This window comes from Tachypleus tridentatus, chromosome 12, assembly GCF_004210375.1.
Source record: "Tachypleus tridentatus isolate NWPU-2018 chromosome 12, ASM421037v1, whole genome shotgun sequence".
NCBI classification, from domain to species: domain Eukaryota; kingdom Metazoa; phylum Arthropoda; class Merostomata; order Xiphosura; family Limulidae; genus Tachypleus; species Tachypleus tridentatus.
Genome location: NC_134836.1, coordinates 25,539,597 through 25,564,822, shown reverse-complemented (window position 1 = coordinate 25,564,822; position 25,226 = coordinate 25,539,597). Strand labels below are relative to the sequence as shown.

Below are 25,226 nucleotides of genomic sequence, written 5' to 3'. Positions count from 1 at the left end.
AATATTATCCTAACAGTCAGCAGAATAATTTCAATGAAGAATAATGTACTGATAACCCGTAGAAATATTTTAACAAAGAATAATGTTTTGATAGTCAGCCTAAAACGCTTGTTAAGTTAATTTTTTCTGTGTGGTTTAGATACATCTTAAAGTGTCTATCATACAAATGGCAGTTTATCTTTATCCTCGTTTGTTAACGTTGATGAATACGTTGTTGCTATCTGCTGATTTATGCCTTGAATACATCTGTCTTCATAAAGAGAGCCAACAATGACATAAAAGACTTAATTATAAGCTAACAGTTTAGTAGTTTCCAAAACATATCTCGTAATGTAAGTCATAATAACAAAGCTAAACCTTCTTTAATGATAAATCTAAGGAAAGAAACTTGTCTCTGAGGCATCAATTAAAATTTTACATATAACACGAAAACTGTAAAGCCCGTTATTTTGATTCTTCTTTCAACACGACTGCTTTTGTTTTGGAAATACTGTAATTACACAGTTGACAGATATTGTTAAATAACAATAGGCGTTATTCGGTTTCATTATCAGTCTTTCTAAGAAGTAAAACTAGCCTCTCGTGACGTAACCCCACAAAATTAAAATACCAGTTGCTATTTTCATAAAGTATTAATATTAAACCTACAGAGATCAGAAACAAAACAACTTGGCTGTAAGTACACCTAATTAAATATACTGCTCTTGCCTACTTACTTATACAGATTAGTACGTATTATTATATCGGTTCAGTATTTTCACTATTAACGACAATTTCGGCCATCATCCCAACAATAACGCAGCATGTTCGGCAAATATAAGAAATTTAGATTAGTTCTAAATTCATACACTAAGCTAGTAATGTGAAATAATTCCTATAATAAAAGTATAATAATAAATTAAAAACAATAAAAATACATGTATTAAACGAAAGCAACCTTGCTTATGAAAGTAACATTTTAGATTTTCTTTATTTACTGGATTTGTCTTAAATGTTTGAAAGCTGCTATCGTAAAAGAGGTTGAGAGATGGATAGTTTATGGTTAAGCACAAAGCTGCACAATGGACTATCTGTGCTTTGTCCACCGAAATCTGGTTTTTAGCGTAATAACTCCGCAGACTTACTGCTGTGCCATTAGGGAGTAGACAGACAAACTCACCTGAGTGTTTGTGATAATGTATACTCTAATACCAATTGGAACAGTTGAAACTGTAATAGCATCATTCTCCACCACCGTGTCCTAAAAACAATTTAAACGTTAACGAGGTACTAACCAGTATGTTCTTTTTATACAAACTGTTAAGGCAATTTATTATGGTGAGATAAATAAAATGCATTAATAAATGAATACAGACGTAACACCAATAGTTAGTTAAAATTAATTAACATCATGAAGGCGTATCACAATTAAATATTAACAACTCATTTTCTCTGGTCTCAGAAACTGCGCCCTAGCCAAAGAATAACGTACTTCTTAACCCAGTTCTTTAACTTACTTTCTCAAAAAATACCATAACCAAACAATTAAACCTCCACCCAATCCTTTATCAGAACTCTCTCAAACAGCACCATAATTGGTTTATTCTTCACCCAGTTCTTTTCGGACTCTCTCAAACAAAGAATTAGTTAATTATTCACCCAGTTCTTTGATATACGCTATCAAACAGCACCATAATAAAAGTTGATATTGTCTTGATAGTTTGAATGACTTACCTACCCCTAGGCAAAGATTCTCTTACTCATTCAATAATAATAGTAAGTGCAGCATTGTCTCATCATGTGACATATATCATTGTTCAGTTTTGTTATGCCACTTCTCAACTTTATGGTTTTGTTATAAACTAGTGACGACTTTCAGGAAACAAAATAAAGGATTGAAAATCCATACTCTAAAAAGCATTCTATGACATTGCCATATTATCAAATAATATCGTGTTGATTTTAGCCCCGACGACTTCAAGCTGCCACAACTGTATCAGTTGTTCTGGTTTTAAAGTAGCCGGGTGAAATGTTTATATTCAAGCATTAAAATTTTCTTATTTCTTTGTTATTTAGTCAAATGTGGTTTTATGTCCAGATTGTAAATCTGAGGGTTTGTCGTTTGTTTTACATGTAAATACGTTATAAAAGTGATGGTCAAATTCCATTATCTATGTAGAGTAGTAGCTCAAAGGTTGATTTACTAGCAGCCTTCCCTCTAATCTACGTATTTAAAATTAAAGATGGCTAGAGTAGAGAAACACTGGGAGGCTTAGCGAGAATTTCCGAAATAAACATACATATTTACTTATGTTGTTTCCGTGAAATATTTGCATATGTATATAAAATATGACTGTCACATGCAATTTAATACAGTAACGAAATTCAACAATCAAAATAATGTAGAGAAACGCGAGTAGATATAAAGTTATAATCATAGAATAATAATAACTGTTCAAACCAAAAGAAATTTGTTCCTACCTTTAATATATACAAATCTGAAACTTCTTCTGCGTTTTCATTTAATTTAGACATTGCTGACCAGACAAGACATTGGTGTCCTCTACACCTTCTCTAGGTAAGTTTAATAAAATAAATAATAATGGTATATGTAAAATGATTTTATCCAAAATAGCAAACAAATTAAATATTTTACTGTGTGAAATAAAGTTTGAAAATAAACACACTTCACAACTAATAAATACCGAGGGAAATATTGTGTTACTATTTTTAAATCTATGTTTCGTTTCTTCGAAGAAAATGGTATCGAAACAAACAATGAATGTTTCTTAACTTAAAAAAAAATAGACATACATACGGTTTTAAGTCGATCAATTACAATTAGAAACAACCTGTCTTTGTATTGAACTTATGCTAAATCAATTTTAAACGGGTTACATGTATTTCAAGACAATTTATTCTTCAATTTCCGGACTCTTGAGTTTACACGGATAGATAGAATCGATCTACTGTGTCCGGTATGGTTAGGTGGTTAAAGCATTCGACTTATCATTTGAGGGTCGCGGGTTCGAATCCCCATCACACCAAACATATTCGCCCTTTCAGTTGCAGAAACGTCATAAAGTGTCGGTCAATCCCATTGTTCGTTGGTAAAAGAGTAGCCCAAGAGTGGGTAGTAATGAGTAGCTACCTTCCCTCTACTTTCACAGTGCTAAAGTAGGGACGGTTAGCGCAGATAGCCATCGAGTAGCTTCGTGCGAAATTCAAAAAACAAACAAACATCATTGGAGAAACAACTAAGCCATCAGTTTTCAACTTTTTGCGAACATTAAAAGTAAATATAAATTTCTTTTATCTTTCGAATATTTCAACTACATTTGTTGACACGAAACATTTTAAACAGTATTCTAAAAGTAAAGTCACTTTTCAAACGTATTATTTCGTAAAATATCAAACAATAATTACAGAATATGAACTGTTAAGCGGCAAAAAACAATATATATGTTATTTAACTAATTATTTGAGACTATATATCATAAAGCTGCTCATTATGCATAGAATATAAACAATAATTTAAAGTAATATAATCTACAGTACCATATATACACTACATGGCCAAAAGTATGTGGACAACCCTTCTAATTAGTGGGTTTGGCTATTTCAGCGCCACCTATTGTTAACAGGTGCATAAAATCAAGCATACATCCATGCAATCTCCATAGACAAACATTGGCAAGAAAATAGATCGTACCGAAGAGCTCAGTGACTTTCAACGTGGCACTGTCATAGGATACCACCTATCCAACAAGTCAGTTCGTCAAGTTTCTGCCCTGCTAGAGCTACCCTGGTCAACTGTAAATGCTGTTATTCTGGAGTGAAAACGTCTAGAAGCAACAACAGCTCAGCCACGAAGCAGTAGGCCACACAAGCTCACAGAACGGGACCGCAAAGTGATGAACCGCATAAAAATTGTTTGTCCACAGTTGCAACATTCATTAACGAATATCAAACTGCCTCTGGAGGCAACGTCAGCACAAGAACTGTTCATCGAGAGCTTCACGAAATGGGTTTCCATTGCCGAACAGCCACACACAAGCCTAAGATCACCTTGCGCAATGCCAAGCGTCGGGCTGAAATGTTGTAAAGCACACCGCCATTGGACTCTGGAGCAGTGGAAATTCGTTCTTTGGAATGATGAATCACGCTTCACTCTCTGGCAGTCTGATGGACGGATCTGGGTTTGGCGGATGCCAGAAAAACGCTACCTGCCCGAATGCATAGTGCCAACTGTAAAGTTTTATGGAGAAAGAACAATGGTCTGGAGCTGTTTTTCATGGTTTGAAAAACCAGGTTCTTTAGTTCCAGTGAAAGGAAACCTTAATGCTGCAATATACAGTGACATTCTAGAGAATTATGTGCTTCCAACGTTGTGGCAACAGTTTGAGAAAGGCCATTTTTTGTTTCAGCATGACAATGCCCCCGTGCACAAAGTGAGGTCCATAAAGACATGGCTTTCCGAGGTTGGTGTGGAAAAATTTGACTGGTTTGCACAGAGCCCTGATCTCAACCCCATCGACCACCTTTGGGATAAAGTGGAACGCCGACTGCGAGCCAAGCATCCTCGCCCGACATCAGTGCCCAACCTTACTGATGCTCTTGTAGCTGAACAGAAGCAAATCATTGCACCCATGTTTCAAAATCTAGTGAAAAGCCTTCTCAGAAGAGTGGAGGCTGTTATGGCAGCAAAGGGGGAACCAACTCCATATTAATGCCTATGGTTTTGGAATGAGATGTTCAACAAGCACATATGAGTGTGATGGCTGACTGCGAGCCAGGCCTCCTCGCCCGACATCAGTGCCCGACCTCACTGATGCTCTTGTGGCTGAAATTAAAATAAATATATAAAGGAGATAGGAGTTATCTATACATAGAAAATAAAAAAAATTAACACTAAAGGTTTAAATAAGAAATTTAGAGTAAGTTACACACAGGCAATAATAACATTTATAATAAAGACATTAACATAAAATTAAAAGCAATTGTACGTTAGGGAATAAGAATATTAAAAATAAAGATATTATCATGACATTGAGAGAAAACAACACATAGGGAATGACAAAATTAATAATAAACTATACACGTGGGTTAAGCAAATTAACAATAAAGATAATAACAAGCAAATAAGAGTAACTTATACATAGAGAATTATTTTCTTTGTTTCTTTTTGAATTTTGCGCAAAGCTACACAAGGGCTATCTGCAGTAACCGTCCCTAATTTAGCAGTGGAGTACTCTTTCATCAACATATAGTGGGATTGACCGTCACATTATAAAGTCCCCACGGCTGAAAGGGCGAGCATGTTTGGTGTGACGGGAATTCGAACTTGCGACCCTCAGATTACGAGGGCCCTCATAGGGAGTAATAAAATTAATAAAAGTATATAATCAAGATATTACGAGACAAATAGAGAACAACAAAAGTGATAATAAAATATACACAGGGATAAGAAAATTAAAAATAATGATATGATCAAGGAGTTTAGAGTAACGAAATTAATAACAAAGATATAAAAAATAATTAAGAGTAAGCTATACATATGGAATAGCAAAATTAGTAGAAAATAAAACCAACGAATTAATGGAATTAATAAAAAATGTGTAGCCAGTGAATTAATAAAATTAATAGTGAAATTTGCCCACAGAATAACGAAATTACTAATAAAGTATACACGGAAGATTAAATGAATTGGTAGTTGAATATATACAAAGAATCAAGAAAATATATATAAACATAAAATTAAGAGTAACAATGAAATTTACAAGTGGAATAAATAAAATTATTAATAAAGTATACAGTTGCATCAAGTACAAGATGACAATCTGGGGAGTTGAACCCTCTTCTAAAAGTCTGATGTCTTTCTGACTATTTTATTGCCCTATGGAATCCCTATCCTTTGATTTTCCCAGCTGCGCCATACAGTATTGTGTCTTCTAACAATATATTTCCTTCTCAATGTCTATGAAGACCTTCCATGGACGCTTTACTGGTGCAGAGAAGCTCGATAGCCCGCATGAAGAGTTGTACCGGATTTAATACAATGGTCTTACCATGCGGTGACTTTTCTCTTAGACATCCATCTGGAACAACCCAGATGTTGTACGGACTTATGTAGTACTGCCTGCGTGTCAGCTGTAAATATTCCGTTGAGGTTCATTCTTTTCAGGAATCCAAAGTAGAGCTTGCTTTACTTACCATTTTCGTACTTGTTTAACTTGTACGAAGTTTGAGATCTTTATTATCTCTTTCACCATCTGTGTTGTAGAAAAATCTTGAATGTAATGGCAGGTGACTGTCCACAATAATCCTTAATATAGGAACTAACTCTTTTCTGGTTTTTTTTTTGCTTAAACCTCTACCCAGTCTATATATTTTCCGTCTAGGCTGATTTCTATGAACCACGACGATACAAATGTTGTTGTTTTTTCCGCAAGAGGGGATTTGAGACCCAGTGATGACCATTTATCTCGGTGGTGGTTGTATAGTATCCATTCCTGTTTCCTGACTCTTCTTTCAGAAAATCTACTTCTTCACTGATGCAAATGTAGTTCTTGTGGAGCTAAAATATACCAACTATAAAGGCAGTGGCTCAATGATAGAATTTGCAGTATTTACACTGCAAGGCTCTATTGAAGAATTATACTTCTAACTAACTCTCTTGATGACAAGAAAAGCACTTGAAACAAAAATGTATCTCAGAACGACTAATATGGGTATTAACACTTTTATTGATTATTTGCTGCTTATCAATAAAAATGTTAGTATTGCCCATCCAGCCGTTCTGAGATACATAACTGATTTTCTACAGTGCTGCTGAAGTTTGTGAGATGTAATATTACCTTGATATTGGTGGCTGAATTACACACAATGACTAGCCATAAATAAGTATTTTGCATCTAATTAATTGCATTCAAGAAAGGAACTGATAAGACTTTGGTACAGCATATGTAGATAACGTAACTGATAATTCTGATTTGGCATGAGTAAATGATGGAACTGATAAGACTGGTCGGGCGTAAGTAGGTAATGGAAGTGATAAGGCTTTGGTGGGACATAAACAGGAGACTTCCTTGTGTATAGCGTATTACAATAGTATGTGTAATTATGCTTTTGATTATCATAGATTTAATATGGCTGAAAATGTTAGGTTGTCTTTTGAAGGCTACCCGCTAATACTTCAGTATTTCTTCATCGAAGATTGATGATAGTTAGTATTGTCCTAAGCATTACTGTTGTTAGTTGTGTATATTATTTATGATTATGATAGGATGATAATACTGTTTAGTTTTTTTTCAGCTATGTACACCAGAATGTCTTCAACACATGGCATCTGGTTGGACTGTTAAGGTACTAAATCTATAGTGTACATTTTGAATAGAAGTGGTATTAATGGTCATCAGGTTTCATTGCCAGGCTATTTGCCAGATAATGCATCTTCTGGTAGTTAGTGAAGTTAGGACCAGTCTTATTCATGCTACACCGATGCCTATTCTTGACATATCGTCAGCAAGAATTGGCAGCTAGACTCCAGCGTAGAGACCTACCAGATATGTAGTTACTGTCAAAGCTTTCTGAACGACTTCAAAGCTTTGTCCATGTATCAGCTGTGAATTCAGCGGTATTGATCCGTAATATTCTTTCATCACCATAACCATATAATGATAATAATATTAGTGATTGAATGTGATGAGCAAGCATTTTACACGCAGCCTTCTCTGGCATCTTGCCAATGATATTTTGGAGCCTTTGAAATGACAGTGATTTCTCTATGGGTTCTAGTGAGGATTTGGTAACGTATCAATCCATTATTCTAGTACTACACCTGCTGCTTAGCTACGTTGGTACTCCAACACTAACTGCGTGCATGTATAAGTTCTTAAAAATGTAGATTTTTACATCATCTGGACTTGGAGGTCTTCTAACTTTAAATGTATTTATGGTTCGGAGTACCTGATCCGAAATAAACATGGCTTCCATACCTGAAACTTACATTGACAAGTCACTTTTTTGGTCTTCATCTGTACGACGTGATAACATCATCATCGAAAATAACCATTTCTACAATGGATAATACATGTAAAGATATAAACAAGGAATTCACAGTATTAGTACTAAAGCTCTATCCAGTAGTTCAGCATAATTTGTAACAGCTTTATACACGTGGAATAGATAGAACTGGTAGAAAAGGTTTATTCCAGGTAATAGTATTTGGAATTATTTGAGATACAAATATTACCTCTCCAATGAACTGCACTTGACTACCATTCAGATCCATTCCCCACACAATCTCAGCTACAGAAGGTGCTTGAGTTTTCTCCATAGTGTTTATTGTACACGTTCCAGTTATCTTGTTAATCACGTAGCTAATACCTGAACAAAATAAAACAAAAAACTTAAGAGAGAAACTTGAATAGACAAAAAGAAAATACAAATATAGATAGACAAACAGATAGATTTGTAGAATGGTAGGTACATAAATGGGTAATTTTCCTCTTACTTGCTTTGTAATCCTTCAAGTAAGTAACGTAGTCAGGGATTATTGGTCCAGATGTTGCCACAAGAATTACATCAGTTCTAAGAACTTGATGGGTCTTATCATACCAGACCTAGGGTGAAGAATTAAAAGAGTATGACTTATAAAGTTTATCAAAAAATATACATTTACGTTTTCGGTATGAGACATCTTATATTTAGGGACTTTTCTATGATGTCCATAAATCAGTTAATTCGGGGGATTATTTTAAAAAGTACTTATAAATCATTTATAATACTAATTAACCTAAATTGTGCAGTTTTCTTACGAAATAAGATAGACCTCTACGTTTCATACAAACAATAGAAAACTCACTAAAGTTATAATAAGTAATTATTACTTGAAACGTGTTTGAACCATCGGCTTATAATTTTATGAAGACTGAATAACAACATCATCTCGAAAAATGTTAGATGTTAGTAATCTTAGCCCTTTTTTAAAGGTGTTTCTTATTAACCAGTCTGATAGTCCATAATTCGTACTCTGTTATTGCAAAATCACGTCACGAGCTTTGAGGTAATGTGTGCGTTATAAGAGTCACAGTCAAATTCCACTCATCAATGACAGTAACCCAAGGGTTTGTCTAACTATCCAAAACAACTAAATGTCACTCATACACAATGACAGTACGAAATAGAATTATATCTCTCCTTTCTCAATACTACTATGATCTTCGACGTTTCAAAAATCTGACCGACGTTTTGTGTAATTGTGCTATATCTTTCAGAGTGTCATCATTCTCTTTGCTCGTAATGTTCAGTTTATCAAGGCATTAAATAAATCACGCATGTATATAACACCACGTCCAGTTATAACGATTCTGTGGGACTGTATTGTTTCTAGCGTTAATTGTCCAGTTATAACAATTCTGTGTGACTGTATTGTTTCCAGCGTTAATTGTCCAGTTATAGAGACTCTATAGGACTGTAATGTCTGTACTGTTAATTTTTTAGTAATTGAGCAAGACTATTTCTTTTCTCACTTTTTGTAACAAATTTTAGTACTGCATACACACCTCACAGGCACAAGTGATTCTCGAAAATAAACCAGAAATATAGAGTGCGTCCTCAATCCTCTTGTGGTTATTCAACAAATGACCGATTTGGTTTGTTTCAAATTTTACTATATGCACTAGCCCTCCCTAATTAAACAGTGAGGAACTAGAAGGAAGACAGGTAGTTGATGAAAATCACCGCAAATTCTTGGGTTACTTTTTGTCAATAAATAATGGGATCGACCATTACATTATAATTTGCCCACTATTGAAAGAGCAAACATGTTTGGTAAACAGAGATTCGGCCAAACAACCAGAGGGTCTTCAACCTTACCTAGACGATTTTTAATAGTTTGAAGTAAAGAGTAAATTCTTGTCTCATGCATTTTCATTTAAAGTAGTATTTCTGAAAATTAAATTCGAAATACCCAACTCTAGTTTCATGGCACGTTCTGTTTCATTTCCTAATGACAAGCTGAAATGGGAACGAGAGTATAAACGGGTATCGGATTGTAGGGGACGTTGCCAGATACTAAGTAGGGAAACAAATATAAACAAACGCAATATCAAAGAAGCCCTACTTATACAACAAGTTAAACCAAAATTAAACCAATATAAAGGAACACCTTTATACCTATACTAATTAATCTAACATCCAACTGCAATGCCCCCTACAATCCTTTATCCGTTTATAATCTCGTCCCTAAGATATGTGTCCGGCAACGGTCAGTTGCAAACTCTCTCTTTGTTGACCTGAAGATGACATAGGAAGGTCGAAACGTTCTTCTCTGCTTATAAATAAAAGTGTTAATACCAATACCAGAAGTTCTGAGATACATTTTTATTTCAAGTGGGTTTCTCGCCATCAAGAAGGATATGCTGAAGTGTTCTGTGGAAGCCACATTGTACGGTGGATTAATGTAACAATAATTCTTACAGTTCCTGTAGTAAAAGCAAATGTTAATAAAATTACTCTATTACAAAGTGCTATGAAAATATCTTGTGCAAACATTTAATATTATCACATATTAATGATTGCATAAGACAAATCAAATTTCAGTAACAATATAAACATGTCATTCCAATGATTTTAGTGTTCATTAAAAACTAATTTCTATAAACATATATCAAAATTCAAGCCATTAACAATTATTGTTCCGGTATTCTATTCCCAACCTCTCCTGAGTGGAATTAAGCCAGAAATATCATTCGTCAGACGGATGTTGTAAAAACTGGACAAGTGAAACTAATGCCCTAACTATCAATAGTAAGATTCTTTTTAATAGTTCAAACTACCGCAATCCCATACTTTATAAGTATAGCCATTATGTCCATAGTGTATTGTTAGTATTTCTCTTTTGAAGATTGAACTTTATACAACTGGAATTGCCCTCACGAGGTCAGCGGTAAATCTAATGGTTTTCACACTAAAAATCTAATTTAGATACCTGTGTTCAGTACAGCACAGTTGGCACATTATAGAACTTTGCGCTTAACAACAAGTAAATATCTTACATGCCAGGTAAATGTTGTAAGTAAACATATCCAAGTGAATGCCTTAAAGAATTGAAGAGGTTAAGTTTATATAAAATTGAAGAAGTTAACTCGCTAGAAAACTATAAAAGCTTTCGACCCCGAATATCTTACAGACTAGATATTTACCCTCAGTTGTTGTTTAATCCCGTCTGGAGCTTCAATCCTGCTTTCTGCCCAAACTTTCACATGACCTGGACCTTTACCTTTAATTATTTGCTCACCTTGTCTGTAGCTTAAATTTCGTTAACTGCCCCAAATTTCGTACAATCTGGACCTTTAACTTTAACTGTTGTTTCATCCTATCTGGAATCTTAACCTCCCTTTCTGTCAAAATTGCACATAATCTGGACCTTTAACTTTAGCTGTTGTTTCACCCTATCAGGAATCTCAACCTCCCTTTCTGCCAGAATTGCACATTATCTTGACCTTTAACTTTAGCTGTTGTTTCACCCTATCAGGAATCTCAACCTCCCTTTCTGCCAGAATTGCACATTATCTGGACCTTTAACTTTAGCTGTTGTTTCACCCTATCAGGAATCTCAACCTCCCTTTCTGCCAGAATTGCACATTATCTGGACCTTTAACTTTAGTAAGTGTTTAAATATGTATAATGCTTCAATCTCTCTTTCTGCGTATGGTTTGGACCTTTACCTTTAGTTGTTGTTTCACTCTGTCTGGAAATTCAATCTCGCTTTCTGCCCCAAATTTCACATAGTCTGGAAAGGTTGGCAGCTTTTGTCCAGGTTTTTTATCTATACAAAATATTCCATGTGGTTGCTACAAAAACAAATACATATCATGTAAATGATAGCTGGTAGGCAGTATTTAGTAAGGGAAGAAGGGTGTAACAAAGTGATAGAATAATATCCTTAGTGGTATTGTGTCAATAACTTGTCAAATATACAGGCTAAAAATTGAAAATTAGTTACAGAATCAGACAAATGGATGAACAGACAATCAGACGATCGGTAACGAGGCAGGAAAAAGGGAGGTGAAAAGTTTGATTGTAAGAGGAACCACAAATAAAACAGTTCATACATAAATATAATACACAGAAGTCTTGAAGAATATAAAAATTAAGCCAATCACATAACAACGTCCTCCTCATCCCAGGGAACATCGTGCTCTATGAGAAAGCAAACTTTCCTTCTTCAGAAATTAACAGGGAATTAACTTAGGAAACAACAGGTGTAATATTACTAACCTAAACCCGTTCTTTTAGTCAACAGAGATAGGTTTTCGTGACACATAATGTCACTGACGATTATTACATACAGTAAAACTTTTTTGAACTACATACTTTTGAACTAAATACTGTACATATTACATGCTATACAATCTTAGCTTCTAAACAATACATAATTTACATACTCGCTGGTTTTAGCTTCTAAATACTGTACATATTACATACTCTACAGTCTAAGCTACTAAATACTATATGAAATAGATACTCTCTAATCTCAACTTCTATTTATGAATTACATACTGTATAGTCTTGGTTTGCAAGTATGTATGAATTACATACTATCTAGTCTTAGCTTCTAAATGCTATACGAATTACACACTCTCTATCCTTAGCTTTTAACTACTCTATGATTTCATATTCTCTCGTCTTAGCTTCCAACTACTGTAACAATTGCACACTCTATTCTTAACTTGTATCGATACTGTGAGTTACATAATCTACGGTCCTAGCTTTTAAATACAGCATGAAGTACAAACTCTTTAGTTTTAGCTTCTAAAAAATATATGTATTACATATCTATAGTCTCAGATTCTAAATACAGTATACATTACACACTGTCTAGTCTCAGTTTTTAAATACTGAATGAATTACATACTCTTTAGCCCCAGCTTCTAAATACTGTAACACGTACATACTCTTAGTTTCAACTTCTAGTCACTATATGAATTACAAACTTCCTAATTTTAAGTTCTAACTGCTATATGAATTACATAATATCTAGTCTTAGTTTCTAAACGCTGTATGAAATACGTATTCTCTAAATTTTAAGTTTTAAGTACTGTATGAATTACATATTTTTAGTCGTAGCTCCTGATTAAAGGAATTATTTAGGAATTACTTTTTTCCTAGTCTTAACTTCTGAATATTGTATGAATTGCATACTCTCTGCTCTTAACTTCTAAATACGCTACGAATTACATTCTCTATACTCCTAATTTCTAAATATTATATGAATTGCATACTCTCTGGTCCTAGTCTCTATATATTGGATGAATTGCATATTATCTAAATAATGTATGAATTACATAATCTGTAGTCCAAATTTTAAACACTGTATGAATCACTTATTCTGTAGTTTATTTAGCTTAAATCTTATTTCGTATTATTTTACTACTAACCTGGAAAACTTCTGTGTTCAAAATAGTTTCTGAGTAGTCAAAGACGTCTGCTATCTCTACGAAAGATTTTGTACTGTCAAGAGTTTTGCAGTTAGATTCTGTTTTCACGGGTACGACAGGACATGGGATTTTCTGACAAGAAGGAGGCTGCCATGCCGGTTCTACATAATAACACAGTAAAGTTTCTTTATTATTGTTTCTATTGTTTCGGATTTAATATAGAAACTATTGGTTAATCAACCACTAAACTATCTTAGCAAATCGAGAGGAGATAATAGAATTTTATTACCTTTAGTCTGGTGTTAAAAATCGTCACAGATTGATAAGTGTTGGTGGAACGTTATCGTATTTGGTTAGGCTATCAACTAGCTGAAAAGACCAACATGAGTTGACAGAATTCTCTTCTGTTTATTCAGCCACTGAAGAAACTTATTAGACTGATAAAATTTTCTTCTACTTAGTCAACAACAGAAGTTGTTTAGTAAATTGTGATAATTGATAAGAACACAATTGTATTTACTCGATTGCTCGACTATTTAAGCATGGTTCAATAACTCATTGTCGTGGAAAAGAAATTCTCCACCTTGAATCATTTATAAGATTGACGGAAAAAAACCTCACTTTTCATTCTGAAAAGAGTATCTGAAGTGTTACAGGTTGGTGCTGTTGACTAGCTTCCTTCACATTCAGATTGAAACTAGGGAAGATGCACTTTATCTTCCCACAGTTTAGTTCAGTACTCCTAACTAAACTGTATCTGCTGTATCTTTTCATAATGACTTGTTGCAATAGACGTAACATCTGCTGCATCGTCTTACAACGTGGTAGTCGGGTAGTCATAAATAATAACACCTGTATCATCTCACAACGCTATAATTCATTAATCCTAATTAAACAATATCCGCTTCATCATTATTAATTTTATATTATAATTTATTTCATATTCAAAAGACAAACTTACTTGAATAGTAATGAACAATATCACACCGCAACGAAGTTCCAAATACGTCATATTTGTTGATGGAACTCTTCCAGGTATCGCAGGGAATACCCCGTGAGATACCTGGCCCTAAATATGTCTGCAAGATAAACACACTTTCCTATATAAACAGTCTGTTAATATTAAATTAAGCCTAGTTCTTTATTTATTGAACATATAATAAAAGATTATCAATAAATAAAACTGAAAGAGACGAATAAACTAGACCCGTTAAAATGTATAAATTGTTTGTTAGGTATTACTTGTTTTATAACATGCTCCTACCTATACCTAGTCGTGGTTAAGGTATTTCTTGTTTTATAACGTTCTCCTACTCATACCTAGTCGTGGTTAAGGTATTTCTTGTTTTATAACGTTCTCCTACTCATACCTAGTCGTGGTTAAGGTATTTCTTGTTTTATAACGTTCTCCTACTCATACCTAGTAGTGATTAAGGTATTTCTTGTTTTATAACGTTCTCCTACTCATACCTAGTCGTGGTTAAGGTATTTCTTGTTTTATAACGTTCTCCTACTCATACCTAGTCGTGGTTAAGGTATTTCTTGTTTTATAACGTTCTCCTACTCATACCTAGTAGTGGTTAAGGTATTTCTTGTTTTATAACGTTCTCCTACTCATACCTAGTAGTGATTAAGGTATTTCTTGTTTTATAACGTGCTCCAACTAATACCTAGTCGTGGCTAAGGTATTTCTTGTTTTATAACGTGCTTCTTCCCATACCTAGTCGTGGTTAAAATACTGGTGGTTTTATTATACGCTGCTACCCATACATAATCGTGGATAATATACTGGTTGCTTTATTATATGCTGCTACCCATACACAATCGTGGTTAAGGTATTGCTTGTTTTATAATATAATTGTACACATATCTTACCATCACTATATTATTACTTATTTTTATAACGTGTATCTAAGTTGATCAGACCAATAGCCGTGTGCTGTATTAACTTAGCATAAGTAGTTTATAACAGAATATAACTTGTTACGTCTTGAAACAAAACACCATTTATTTTTAAGCTCCGTGTCTCATTTTTAGCATTAAATCGACTCACCGCATTATTCAACCAAGTCCCACCTTTCAGCGTCATGTTTCCAGATTTATCAATCTCAACTATGAAGGGGAAGTTTTTATCTCGTACTACATCTTCAGTGAGAGTTGTAGCCTTACAATTTGTACCTTTATGTTTAGAAAAAAAATATGGTTAACAAGCAAGTATTAATCATACAGAAGTAACGAACGGAAATATTATTACACCTCTTTCTAGCTTTATTTTCTTTACGACATAATTTTAGCGTTGTGAAACGTCACCACGTCGTTGAGTTTTATATTATTTGAACACTGGTAAAATGTGACTTGTTTCCTACTTTGATCCAGTAGAACTACAAATTGTAATGTTTTTTTGAGATAATTAGAATGTGTGTGTGTGTGTTTTCTTATAGCAAAGCCACATCGCGCTATCTGCTGAGCCCACTGAGGGGAATCGAACCCCTAATTTTAGTGATGTAAATCCGTGGACTTACCGCTATACTAGCGAGGGGCGGGAGGGAATAAAATGCTATTAAAATGTTATGAATATAATTGTAAAACAATGATGGATTAAGTTATATTGGTTAAAAACCCTGATATTAGTTAAAGTTTTGTTTGTTTGTTTAGAATTAAGCGCAAAGCTACACAATGGGCTATCTGTGTTCTGCCCACCACGGGTACCGAAACCTGGTTTTAAGCGGTGTGTGTCTGCAGACATACCGCTATTCAACTGCGGGCATTAGTTAACTTTGAATCAAAGTTTGTTTGTACTTAAGCACAATGATACAGAAAGGGCTATCTGTGCTCTCCTCGCCATGAGTATCGAAGCCCAATTTCTAGTGGCATCAGTCCGCAGACTCTCAGCTGTGCCACTGGAACACGTGAATCAAAGTACCACTCGTTTTATGTCAAAGTAACCCAGAATTACTTGTGCAGACAGAACAAATCTGAAGCATCCACAAGTTTCAACAACTGATTATCAAATTAAATATAGCACTTCAAGACTATGAATTATAATTGTTGAAACTATTCACTCAAATGAAACAAACAGTATTACACAAGACTGAAGAAAATCTGACGTGGTAATCTACTACCCTTTCTTTACATTTCTTAAACTTATTCCAGAACTCCTACCTCGAATTTGTAACACTTCCTTGGTTTTAAAGTCAATTACTGTCTGGATAACACTTCCGTTTACTTTTATTGTCTCAGAAAACCTGTTATTTGGTTGATCGTAGTAAATATCCTCAATCATCTCAAGCCTGGAGTTGCTACCATCTGATATCGCAACAAAAGCTTTGGCTTTAAACACGTCCGGTATTTTCGGAGGTACTTGAGCTAATGAAAAGAAAAATCATAAATGAGAGTGAAGCTACCACACGTTTATAAACACCACAAAGTTTTAATAAGAGTGAAGCCATCACAAATTTACAATGAAAACGAAACAACCATCAGTTTATAAACACCACAAACTTATAATGATAACGATAGTGAAGCCATCACAAGTTATAAACAACACAAGCTGATAATGACAGTGAAGCCAACACCTGTTTATAAACAACACAAGCTGATAATGAGAGTAAAACCACCACAAGTTATAAACAACACAAGCTGATAATGACAGTAAAGCCAATACCTGTTTATAAACAACATAAGCTGATAATGACAGTGAAGCCAACACCTGTTTATAAACAACACAAGCTGATAATGAGAGTGAAGCCTCCACAAGTTTCTAGTGAGAGAGAAAAGTCACTGAACCTTTATAAGCACCACAAATTTATAATGACAGTAAAGCCAACACATGTTTATAAACAACAGAGGCTTATAATGAGAGTAAGCCACTAACTACACTGTTGTAAACAGATAAATACACTTATCTCCCATGGTACTGGACGTTGCTTTTTCGTGTGTTTTTTTTTCTGAAATCGTAAAACTGAGAGAGGAATAAGAACGTTGTTAAACACAACACAAAACGTTTTACAACTCTGCTGAATCTTTATGAGTAATTTTAGTTGATAAATAGAAAAAGCAGAATCTTGACGAGCAACAAACTGCCCTTAATAAAGGAATGTTACGTTCAACTGGTTATGTTCATGTCCACCATTTGAATATGTATGCATTCTCTTCTGTTGCTCCTTACTTTTCTAATTTACTGTGTCTGCTTACTGAAAAAAACTTATAATTTCCTAACATGTTAGTATCTTGCTTTAACTCGCTAAATACATTAGATTATTTCCATTTCAAAAATTTTTTAAGAAACAAAACGAAAAATTCATCTCTCATATTATTCTATGTATCTTTATAATTAATCAATTATATTATGTACGATTTTTTTCCATTTTTACCAGCATATTGTTCTGAAAATGTGTGTATAATGTATTATACAGATCCAACAGCATTACATAATCCCCTTATTTTAACTAAATAGTAGTTGGCATGGCCTGGTAGTGTTGATTGGTTGGTCAATTGTTCGCGTCCCCTTGTTTCAAAATAGCGCTATTGCTTTAAAGACATTATTGCACAGAAGAGTGACGGTCAAGTCCCAGTATTTGGTTTAACTAAATTTTGACCAGCTGTCTTTCTTTCAGTCTTTCAGTTCAAATTTATACACAGTTAGTGCACATACACAACTGCCTTTCTTTCAGTATTTCTTTTCAAACTTATTCACTATTAGTGCACATTAACAATTGCCTTTCCTACTAGACCTTCAGGGCAAACTTATTCACTGTTAGTGCACATTACCTTTGTGTAGCTTCGAGAGGATACCGAAACAAACTCAATTAAATATATAATTTTGTATTTTAAATGTTGGGCCTTCGATTCTATCTAGAAACTCTCACCATTTAATGAAACCCAGTCTTTTCCAACTAAAATAGCAACCTGCGTGTTCTGTTAAAATAAATAATGTCACAGAATACATTCTGAAATAACAGATTACAACGATTGCTTCCAAAAACAAAAAGCATTAAAAAGTGTTCAAAAACACTACATAGATGAGCAACAATAAACACAGCACTAATCAATTATCTATATGATAAGTAAGAAAAAAACATGCATAAAGGTAATACTGAATCGAATAAAAAAACTTTTTAAATATCATGAAGTCCATATAGTCTTTGGAACTTGAACGGATTAGAAAATACAAACACCCATACCTGATACAGTTACCAAATACAGAGTCCAGAAGGACATCAAGTAAAATAACTTTAAAAACTTCATTTCGAAGGCGCTTGAAAAACCGGACACAACTGTTGAAATCAGTGAGGAGTTTTTTCAGGGCATATCAATCAAGAGGAGTACGTCAGAGGGCACTTCTACTACAAGTATAATAAAAGATTACATTTCACGCCTACTTTGATAACAGGTACTTGTAAAACAAAGATTAATGTACTGAATTCATCAGTTTTTTTATTGTTCTTGGAAAATATTTTCGCGATATCTCTTATCACAGTTACCTCGTGCAGAATAAACAAAACGCCCCTGCCATTCCTCCGAGGGCAATAATGATTGAGTAATTCTATCCAGAATCTTTGAAAATATTTTGTATTATTTAACATGAGTGATTAATATCTAATAAACCTTCTGAGCTTGTGTTAATTTTTACTTCTTTTTTAATAATTCGTGTCCCACCCTCTAGAAAAGTCATTAGACGTGTTTAAAATAGTTAACGAACTACCATGGGTTTCCATCCGCAAACTATGAATTCTTTTGAGCGTCTGAATGAATTGCGTTACGTACAGGTGCAAGGATGCGACCTCTCACCTTATTATTTAATAGAAATGTTAAATTAAGCCACTTATAGGTACCTTACTCTCATCGCAATTCCTTCTTTGAAAAAAAATTCAAACATAGAAAAGACGTTGTGTAATTATGTTTATTGCAACTGGTAAAGGTTAACTGCCCAACTCCCAATTATTTGCTAACGTTTATTGGAATTTATTTATTATATAATTAATGTTCATGTTGAAGATATTGTTTTTGTCTGAAGTTATGGATGTTTTAAAAAGAATATATCTGCTTATGTTGAGATCCCTTACCCCCTCTTGCGAACTTCTGTGTCTGAATAATTATTTTATTAGGTTGTCCAAAAATAAATGTCGCTTTTGAACTGCAAAGTTTGGAAAAATATAAACCAGTGTTATAAAATATGCTTTAATCAAAGTAACCACCATTTGCTTCAACACACTTTTGCCAACGTGTACCGATGCTGTTTATGCCCCTTCTGTAGAAATCAGAGTTTCTTTGGTCATTGAACTTCCTGAAAGCTTCTTCTGCAGCTGCTTCGTTTTGAAATCATTTATTGTTCAAAGCTTTGTCAAAGTGCTTGAAAAAATGAAAATATGTAGGGGAAAGGTCTAGAGTATAATGGCCCTGCATGGCCAGGTGGTTAAGGCGTTCGACTCGTAATCTGAGAGTCGCGGGTTAGAATCCCCGTCGCACCAAACATGCTCGCCCTTTCAGTCGTGGGAGCGTTATAATGTGACGGCCAATCCCACTATTCTTTGGCAAAAGAGTAACCCAAGAGTTGGCGATGGGTGGTGATGACTATCTGCCTTCCCTCTAGTATTATACTGCTAAATTAGGGACGGCTAGCGCAGATAGCCCTCATGTAGCTTTGCGCGAAATTCTATAAAACAAACAAAACAACTAGGAAATAAGGTGGATGAGGCAGAACCTCGATTCACAATTCGTTCAATTTTTGGAGCGTCATCCTTGACAGGTCACATAACGCCGATTTTACTGATTTTCAGTCAGCTAATGCGGAACTCACTTATCCAACTTTCTCGTCTTTCCAATCTCACTCAGGTAGTTGGCAATACTTGGTTTGCTTATGCCTAGCTTTTCTGTAAGCTTACGTACTGTTGTGGGAGGATCTGTCTCAACTGCTTCCCTTAATGTGTTTTCATCTAAGGATGGCTTCCTTCCACGTTCAGTAACAGATTCATGGCCGAATGTCCGGTTGGTGTTACGTGTAGTTTCGGTAGCTTTTCATCCAAATTTGAAGTCGTAGAGGAAAATCAGACGAAAGTCCTTCTTGTTCATGCTGCCTTGCGAGCTGCAAAACTTACTCTGAATAGATTTGAAACAGCAGACAATTAAATCACCTTGTAAGCGACAAACGTTAAATTAAGCCAACCAACCAACCAACTATAAGCTACTCAATATTCAACTTCTAAATGTCATCGTGAAAATTCCGATATTTAATTACCGACAACCTAATAAAATGTCTCAGGTAAGGATATCTGCTTTATTCATTGCAATAATCTTTTTATGATCAGAAGTGATCTCTATATTATTACATGTCCCACGTATTTAAAAACAGTTTAGAAAGTTGGTTCTTGTCATTACGCTACTCCTCGGTGGACAAGCGATAAGGTTTGTTTGTTTGTTTGTTTTGAATTTCGCACAAAGCTACTCGAGGGCTATCTGTGCTAGCCGTCCTTAATTTAGCAGAGCAAGACTAGAGGGAAGGCAGCTAGTCATCACCACCCACTGCCAACTCTTGGGCTACTCTTTTACCAACGAATAGTAGGATTGGCCGTCACATTATAACGCCCCCACGGCTGAAAGGGCGAGCATGTTTGGTGCGACTGGGATTCGAACCCGTGACCCTCGGATTACGAGTCGAACGCAAGTGATAAGGTTGAGGGCTTATAAGACCATAATTATAGGTTCGATTCCTGCAGTTTATTTTTAAACAAACAAAACGTATATTAAATTACACTGATGCTGGCATATCCATTAATTTGGTATTTTTAAAGTTTCTAAACAGGGTGACGTAACCCTAAGAGAAAAAGTTTAATTAAAGAAAGCTTAAAGCATTTTACTTTATTTTCAAGACTTTCTTCAAATTAATTGAGATACACAAAAAGAAAAACGTTCCTCTTAAGGACAGTTATTTGACACAAGGAATTTCTTATGTTGTTAATTATCACGTTTTGAGGAATAAACTAGATTTAAACTCGGAATAAAATTCAAGGAAAACGCACTTGTTACAACAACAACTGGTTTAAGTAAATAAATAAGATACTTGTATAGAGCAGTCAACTTTCTGAAACCTTTTATTAAATGAGTAAACTAATTCACTTTGGAAAGCACCATCTTCGATGTCTCAATTGTTATGGTTTATAATACAATAATCGGGTTTTGATACCCGCGGTAGATAGAACACAGAAAATTCATTATTTAGCTTTGTGCACATCAAGAAAAACAGTTTGAAAAAAATTACGTCATCTATACGTTAGCTTTGTTTGAAGTTACTCACAAAGAAACATGTTGGACTATCTGTGCTCTGCCTGCTACGGGTATCAAAACTTTGATTCTTGCGTTGTAAATCCGCAGATATAGCACTGCGCTACTGGAGAGCCCTCTACGTTAGCATTCATCCTATTGAGTGAGTCTATCCAGAAAACCCTCAACCTAGAAGTAAACGTTTCAGTGACTTTCTATATTTAACATTACACAATATGTAAAAGGAAATAGAAAATGTTCAAACATAACTTACAAGTTTTGATAGAAAATAACATGTTACAGACAGAATACAGTTCTCCTTCATAAAACATTTCGAAAAATGTGTTACAAGATCATGAGAAAGACATAATAAAAATTATACGAATGTGAACTTTTAAGTTATGTTCAATTACCCAAACTTCGAGTGAACGTGTAGTAGCTATTTACTGATTAAGTTAGGTTTTACTTGAAGTTTAGAAACGTTTCATTCATCTGTGTAGCGCAGTTTCGTTTTAGTTTCACCAATTACTTGAACTGCGCTTGTACCTATAGCATTCCTTTAAGATGGTGTTTTGATTGAACAAAAAGAGATGGGCCCGGCATGGCCAGATGGTTAAGGCACTCGACTCGTAATTTGAGGGACGCGGGTTCGAATCCGTGTGGGCGTTATAATGTGACGCTCAATCCCACTATTCGTTGGTAAAAGAGTACACCAAGAGTTGGCGGTGGGTGGTGATGACTAGCTGCCTTCCCTCCAGTCTTACACTGCTAAATTAGGGACGGCTAGCGCAGATAGCCCTCGAGTAGGTTTGCGCGAAAATTCAAAACAAACAAACAAAAAGTTTTGTTACAGTCCTACCTCATGTATTGCGAGAGGTATTTGAGGATGCTGATGGCGTTTTTTGTGATGTTGAGTCAGCTAACGAATTGATCCAGGCTTTAAATGGTAAATGTCTCAATAGAAAGTTTGTAGACACTCCTGTCTTAAAATAACCAGCATATACTTATCAGTAAATTTTATAACTTTCATTGGACCTATTCACATTTTGCAAATTTCGTTTTTTTCATTTTATCAAAGAAAACCTAGTTGTATCCCTGTTAAATAAAACCGTTAAGATATTAAGAAATGTGCGTAAAGTTTTCAGCAGGGAGCGAGCCCATAATTGTATTGATGCTTAGCGCTGAGATTGAAAGACTTCAACAATCAAAACATATATTTTGAAGGTGGAGACAGTTTCAATGTGTCTATCTATAGTCCATTTCTAACTTTGTTTACAAGAAGAAATGAATGGTTGTTTTACACAAAATAGCATACAGCTTTTATTTATCTTTACCTCAACTAAATGTCGTGATTAGTTGAATGTCAGATTATCAGAATACTGTTCAAGTTTTATCAGATATTTTATACTATGTGTAATTATTATAAAAGAACTAATCCCAAAATGAGTGAACTCCGTAACCAACATCTGGTTGGTTTAATAATGAGATGTGATTATGACCTTGAAAAGATATGTGGTCTTTCTGGGCGGCCTCTAGCTGATTGAATAACTTAAGTTTTATTAACTTTGACGTTTACACTAAGTACAGAGGGAGTTTTGACGTTGCGTAGTTTGAGCGAGATGGTACTAAAATATTTTTAGAAGTTGAAACGATAAATGAAGTAAAGTTTGTTTGTTTGTTTTGAAATTTCGCATAAAGCTACTCGAGGGCTATCTGTGCTAGCCGTCCCTAATTTAGCAGTGTAAGACTAGAGTGAAGGCAGCTAGTCATCACCACCCACCGCCAACTCTTGGGCTACTCTTTTACCAACGAATAGTGGGATTGACCGTCAAATTATAACGCCCACACGGCTGGGCGGGCGAGCATGTTTAGCGCGATGCGGACGCGAGCTCGCGACCCTCGGATTACGAGTCGCACGCCTTACGCGCTCGGCCATGCCAGGCCAAATGAAGTAAAATATAAGTGCAAAAATAAATCAGTGATCTATAGAAGAACATCAGCGTCATGATAAACATTTATTAGGTGAACTGGCATATGCAAGCATCAAACCACCCACACATCTCTATACATGTGCTGAAGAATTAGGACTACAAACATAATAAATTATTTCAAGCACAACAGAAGACACCATGTTATCTACACCTGTTAGTACTACTATTGAGTCATCTATAAAGGTTGAATCTTCCTGAACTATTCCAATTATTCCACTATATAATCGCTTTGCAAAGTATTTCTTGTACCATAAGAGGCATATCAGACATAGTGTGAAATAATTTCTAAAGTGAATGGATGGAATAGTTAACATCAAGCTATTGATCTTTCTGTTAATTTAAAGAACCAGCTTTATTGACATTAAGTTACTTTCCAACAGTGCTGTAATACCTATTAGACATGAACAATTACCTTAAAAAAGCAGCTTATCTGCAGAACATGGTATATTTAAGTTAAATTATCATTATTTGAAGTGATGGAATTGATGTACTGTATAGGAGATTTAACAGATATCTATTACAAATCGGTTCAAAGCTTGTATCAATAGCTGAGTTCATGAAAATCAAATAAACACAATGTAAAATACAAATAAACAATCTTTATCATACCACAAACACAATGAATGTATGTGTGTACTTTCTTGACTAGAAAAGGATGGCTGCATTTACAACTGACTCAGCTAACTACTTTCCTCGAAATTGTATATCATACATTCTTAGTATGTAGCAGGCTATTTAAACCCAATGTACCTTATTTGATAGGTAATACCAGACTTAAAGCAACAAGTGCTACCTCTGTAACTAGTCTTTGTGACCTCAAGTTGTCACCTGACATATCATTGAAAAATGTTGGACACTAATGTATGAATTCTTAGATAAAGTTCATCAGTATTTCCTCCCCTGCACAAGCAGCTAAAATGGAACCGACTTAAAGTCTTTCTTAATCACGTGTTGCATGAAAACTGCAGACACAAGACAAACTGGCAAATGTAAAGTAATATTGTATTGAGACCAGAACGAAAAAATGTATCTGAAATGTACTGTGACCAAAATGGTTTGTAAAGACACGACTTTGGCACTAAAGCAGTATTGCGTTGGAAGAGTTGCTTTGAAGTTTCGTTTTGTCTTGTTTCTTTGTTTGTGTAATTTCACGCAAAGCTACTCGAATGATAACTGTGCTAACCATCCTTAATTTAGAAGTAGCAGACTATATTAAAAGTAGCTTGATAACACCACGTAACACTAGCCCTTGGCCTACTCTTTACCAAATAATAGTGGGACTAACCCTTACATTATAACGCCCCCACCAATGAAAGAACAAGAATGTTCGCTGATGGAACATAAACCCATGATTTGCAAGTTGCAGAGATTACTCAAACCACCAGGTCATGCTAGTCCTGTTACAACAGAGCAAGAGTCTGAATAAATATAGTTTGGTGAGTAAGAAAAATTGTCAATGCATTTGTTTCAAAATCTCAAATGTTCTGAGACTTCATTCAGGGTAACAGCCCTTTATCCATCTTCCAATGAAATGTTAGGGATACACAACTTA

The 25,226-nt window shown here is 34.8% G+C and overlaps 1 protein-coding gene across 1 annotated transcript in view; it reads right to left on the bottom strand.

Annotated features, from left to right (window-relative positions):
* The window catches only part of LOC143235262 (uncharacterized), a 31,668-nt gene extending 12,903 nt beyond the window's left edge, over nucleotides 1-18,765 (bottom strand). Inside the window, exons 1-10 of the mRNA XM_076473235.1 lie at nucleotides 18,608-18,765; nucleotides 16,587-16,790; nucleotides 15,478-15,602; nucleotides 14,386-14,503; nucleotides 13,425-13,585; nucleotides 11,712-11,837; nucleotides 8,495-8,603; nucleotides 8,234-8,367; nucleotides 2,461-2,553; nucleotides 1,160-1,240 (exon numbers count right to left, since the gene is read on the bottom strand). Of these exons, the coding sequence (XP_076329350.1) occupies nucleotides 1,160-1,240; nucleotides 2,461-2,553; nucleotides 8,234-8,367; nucleotides 8,495-8,603; nucleotides 11,712-11,837; nucleotides 13,425-13,585; nucleotides 14,386-14,503; nucleotides 15,478-15,602; nucleotides 16,587-16,790; nucleotides 18,608-18,671 (1,215 nt within the window). The 5' untranslated portion in view covers nucleotides 18,672-18,765. The remainder of the gene's footprint in view (nucleotides 1-1,159; nucleotides 1,241-2,460; nucleotides 2,554-8,233; nucleotides 8,368-8,494; nucleotides 8,604-11,711; nucleotides 11,838-13,424; nucleotides 13,586-14,385; nucleotides 14,504-15,477; nucleotides 15,603-16,586; nucleotides 16,791-18,607) is intronic.
* Between the last annotated feature and the right edge of the window lie 6,461 nt (nucleotides 18,766-25,226).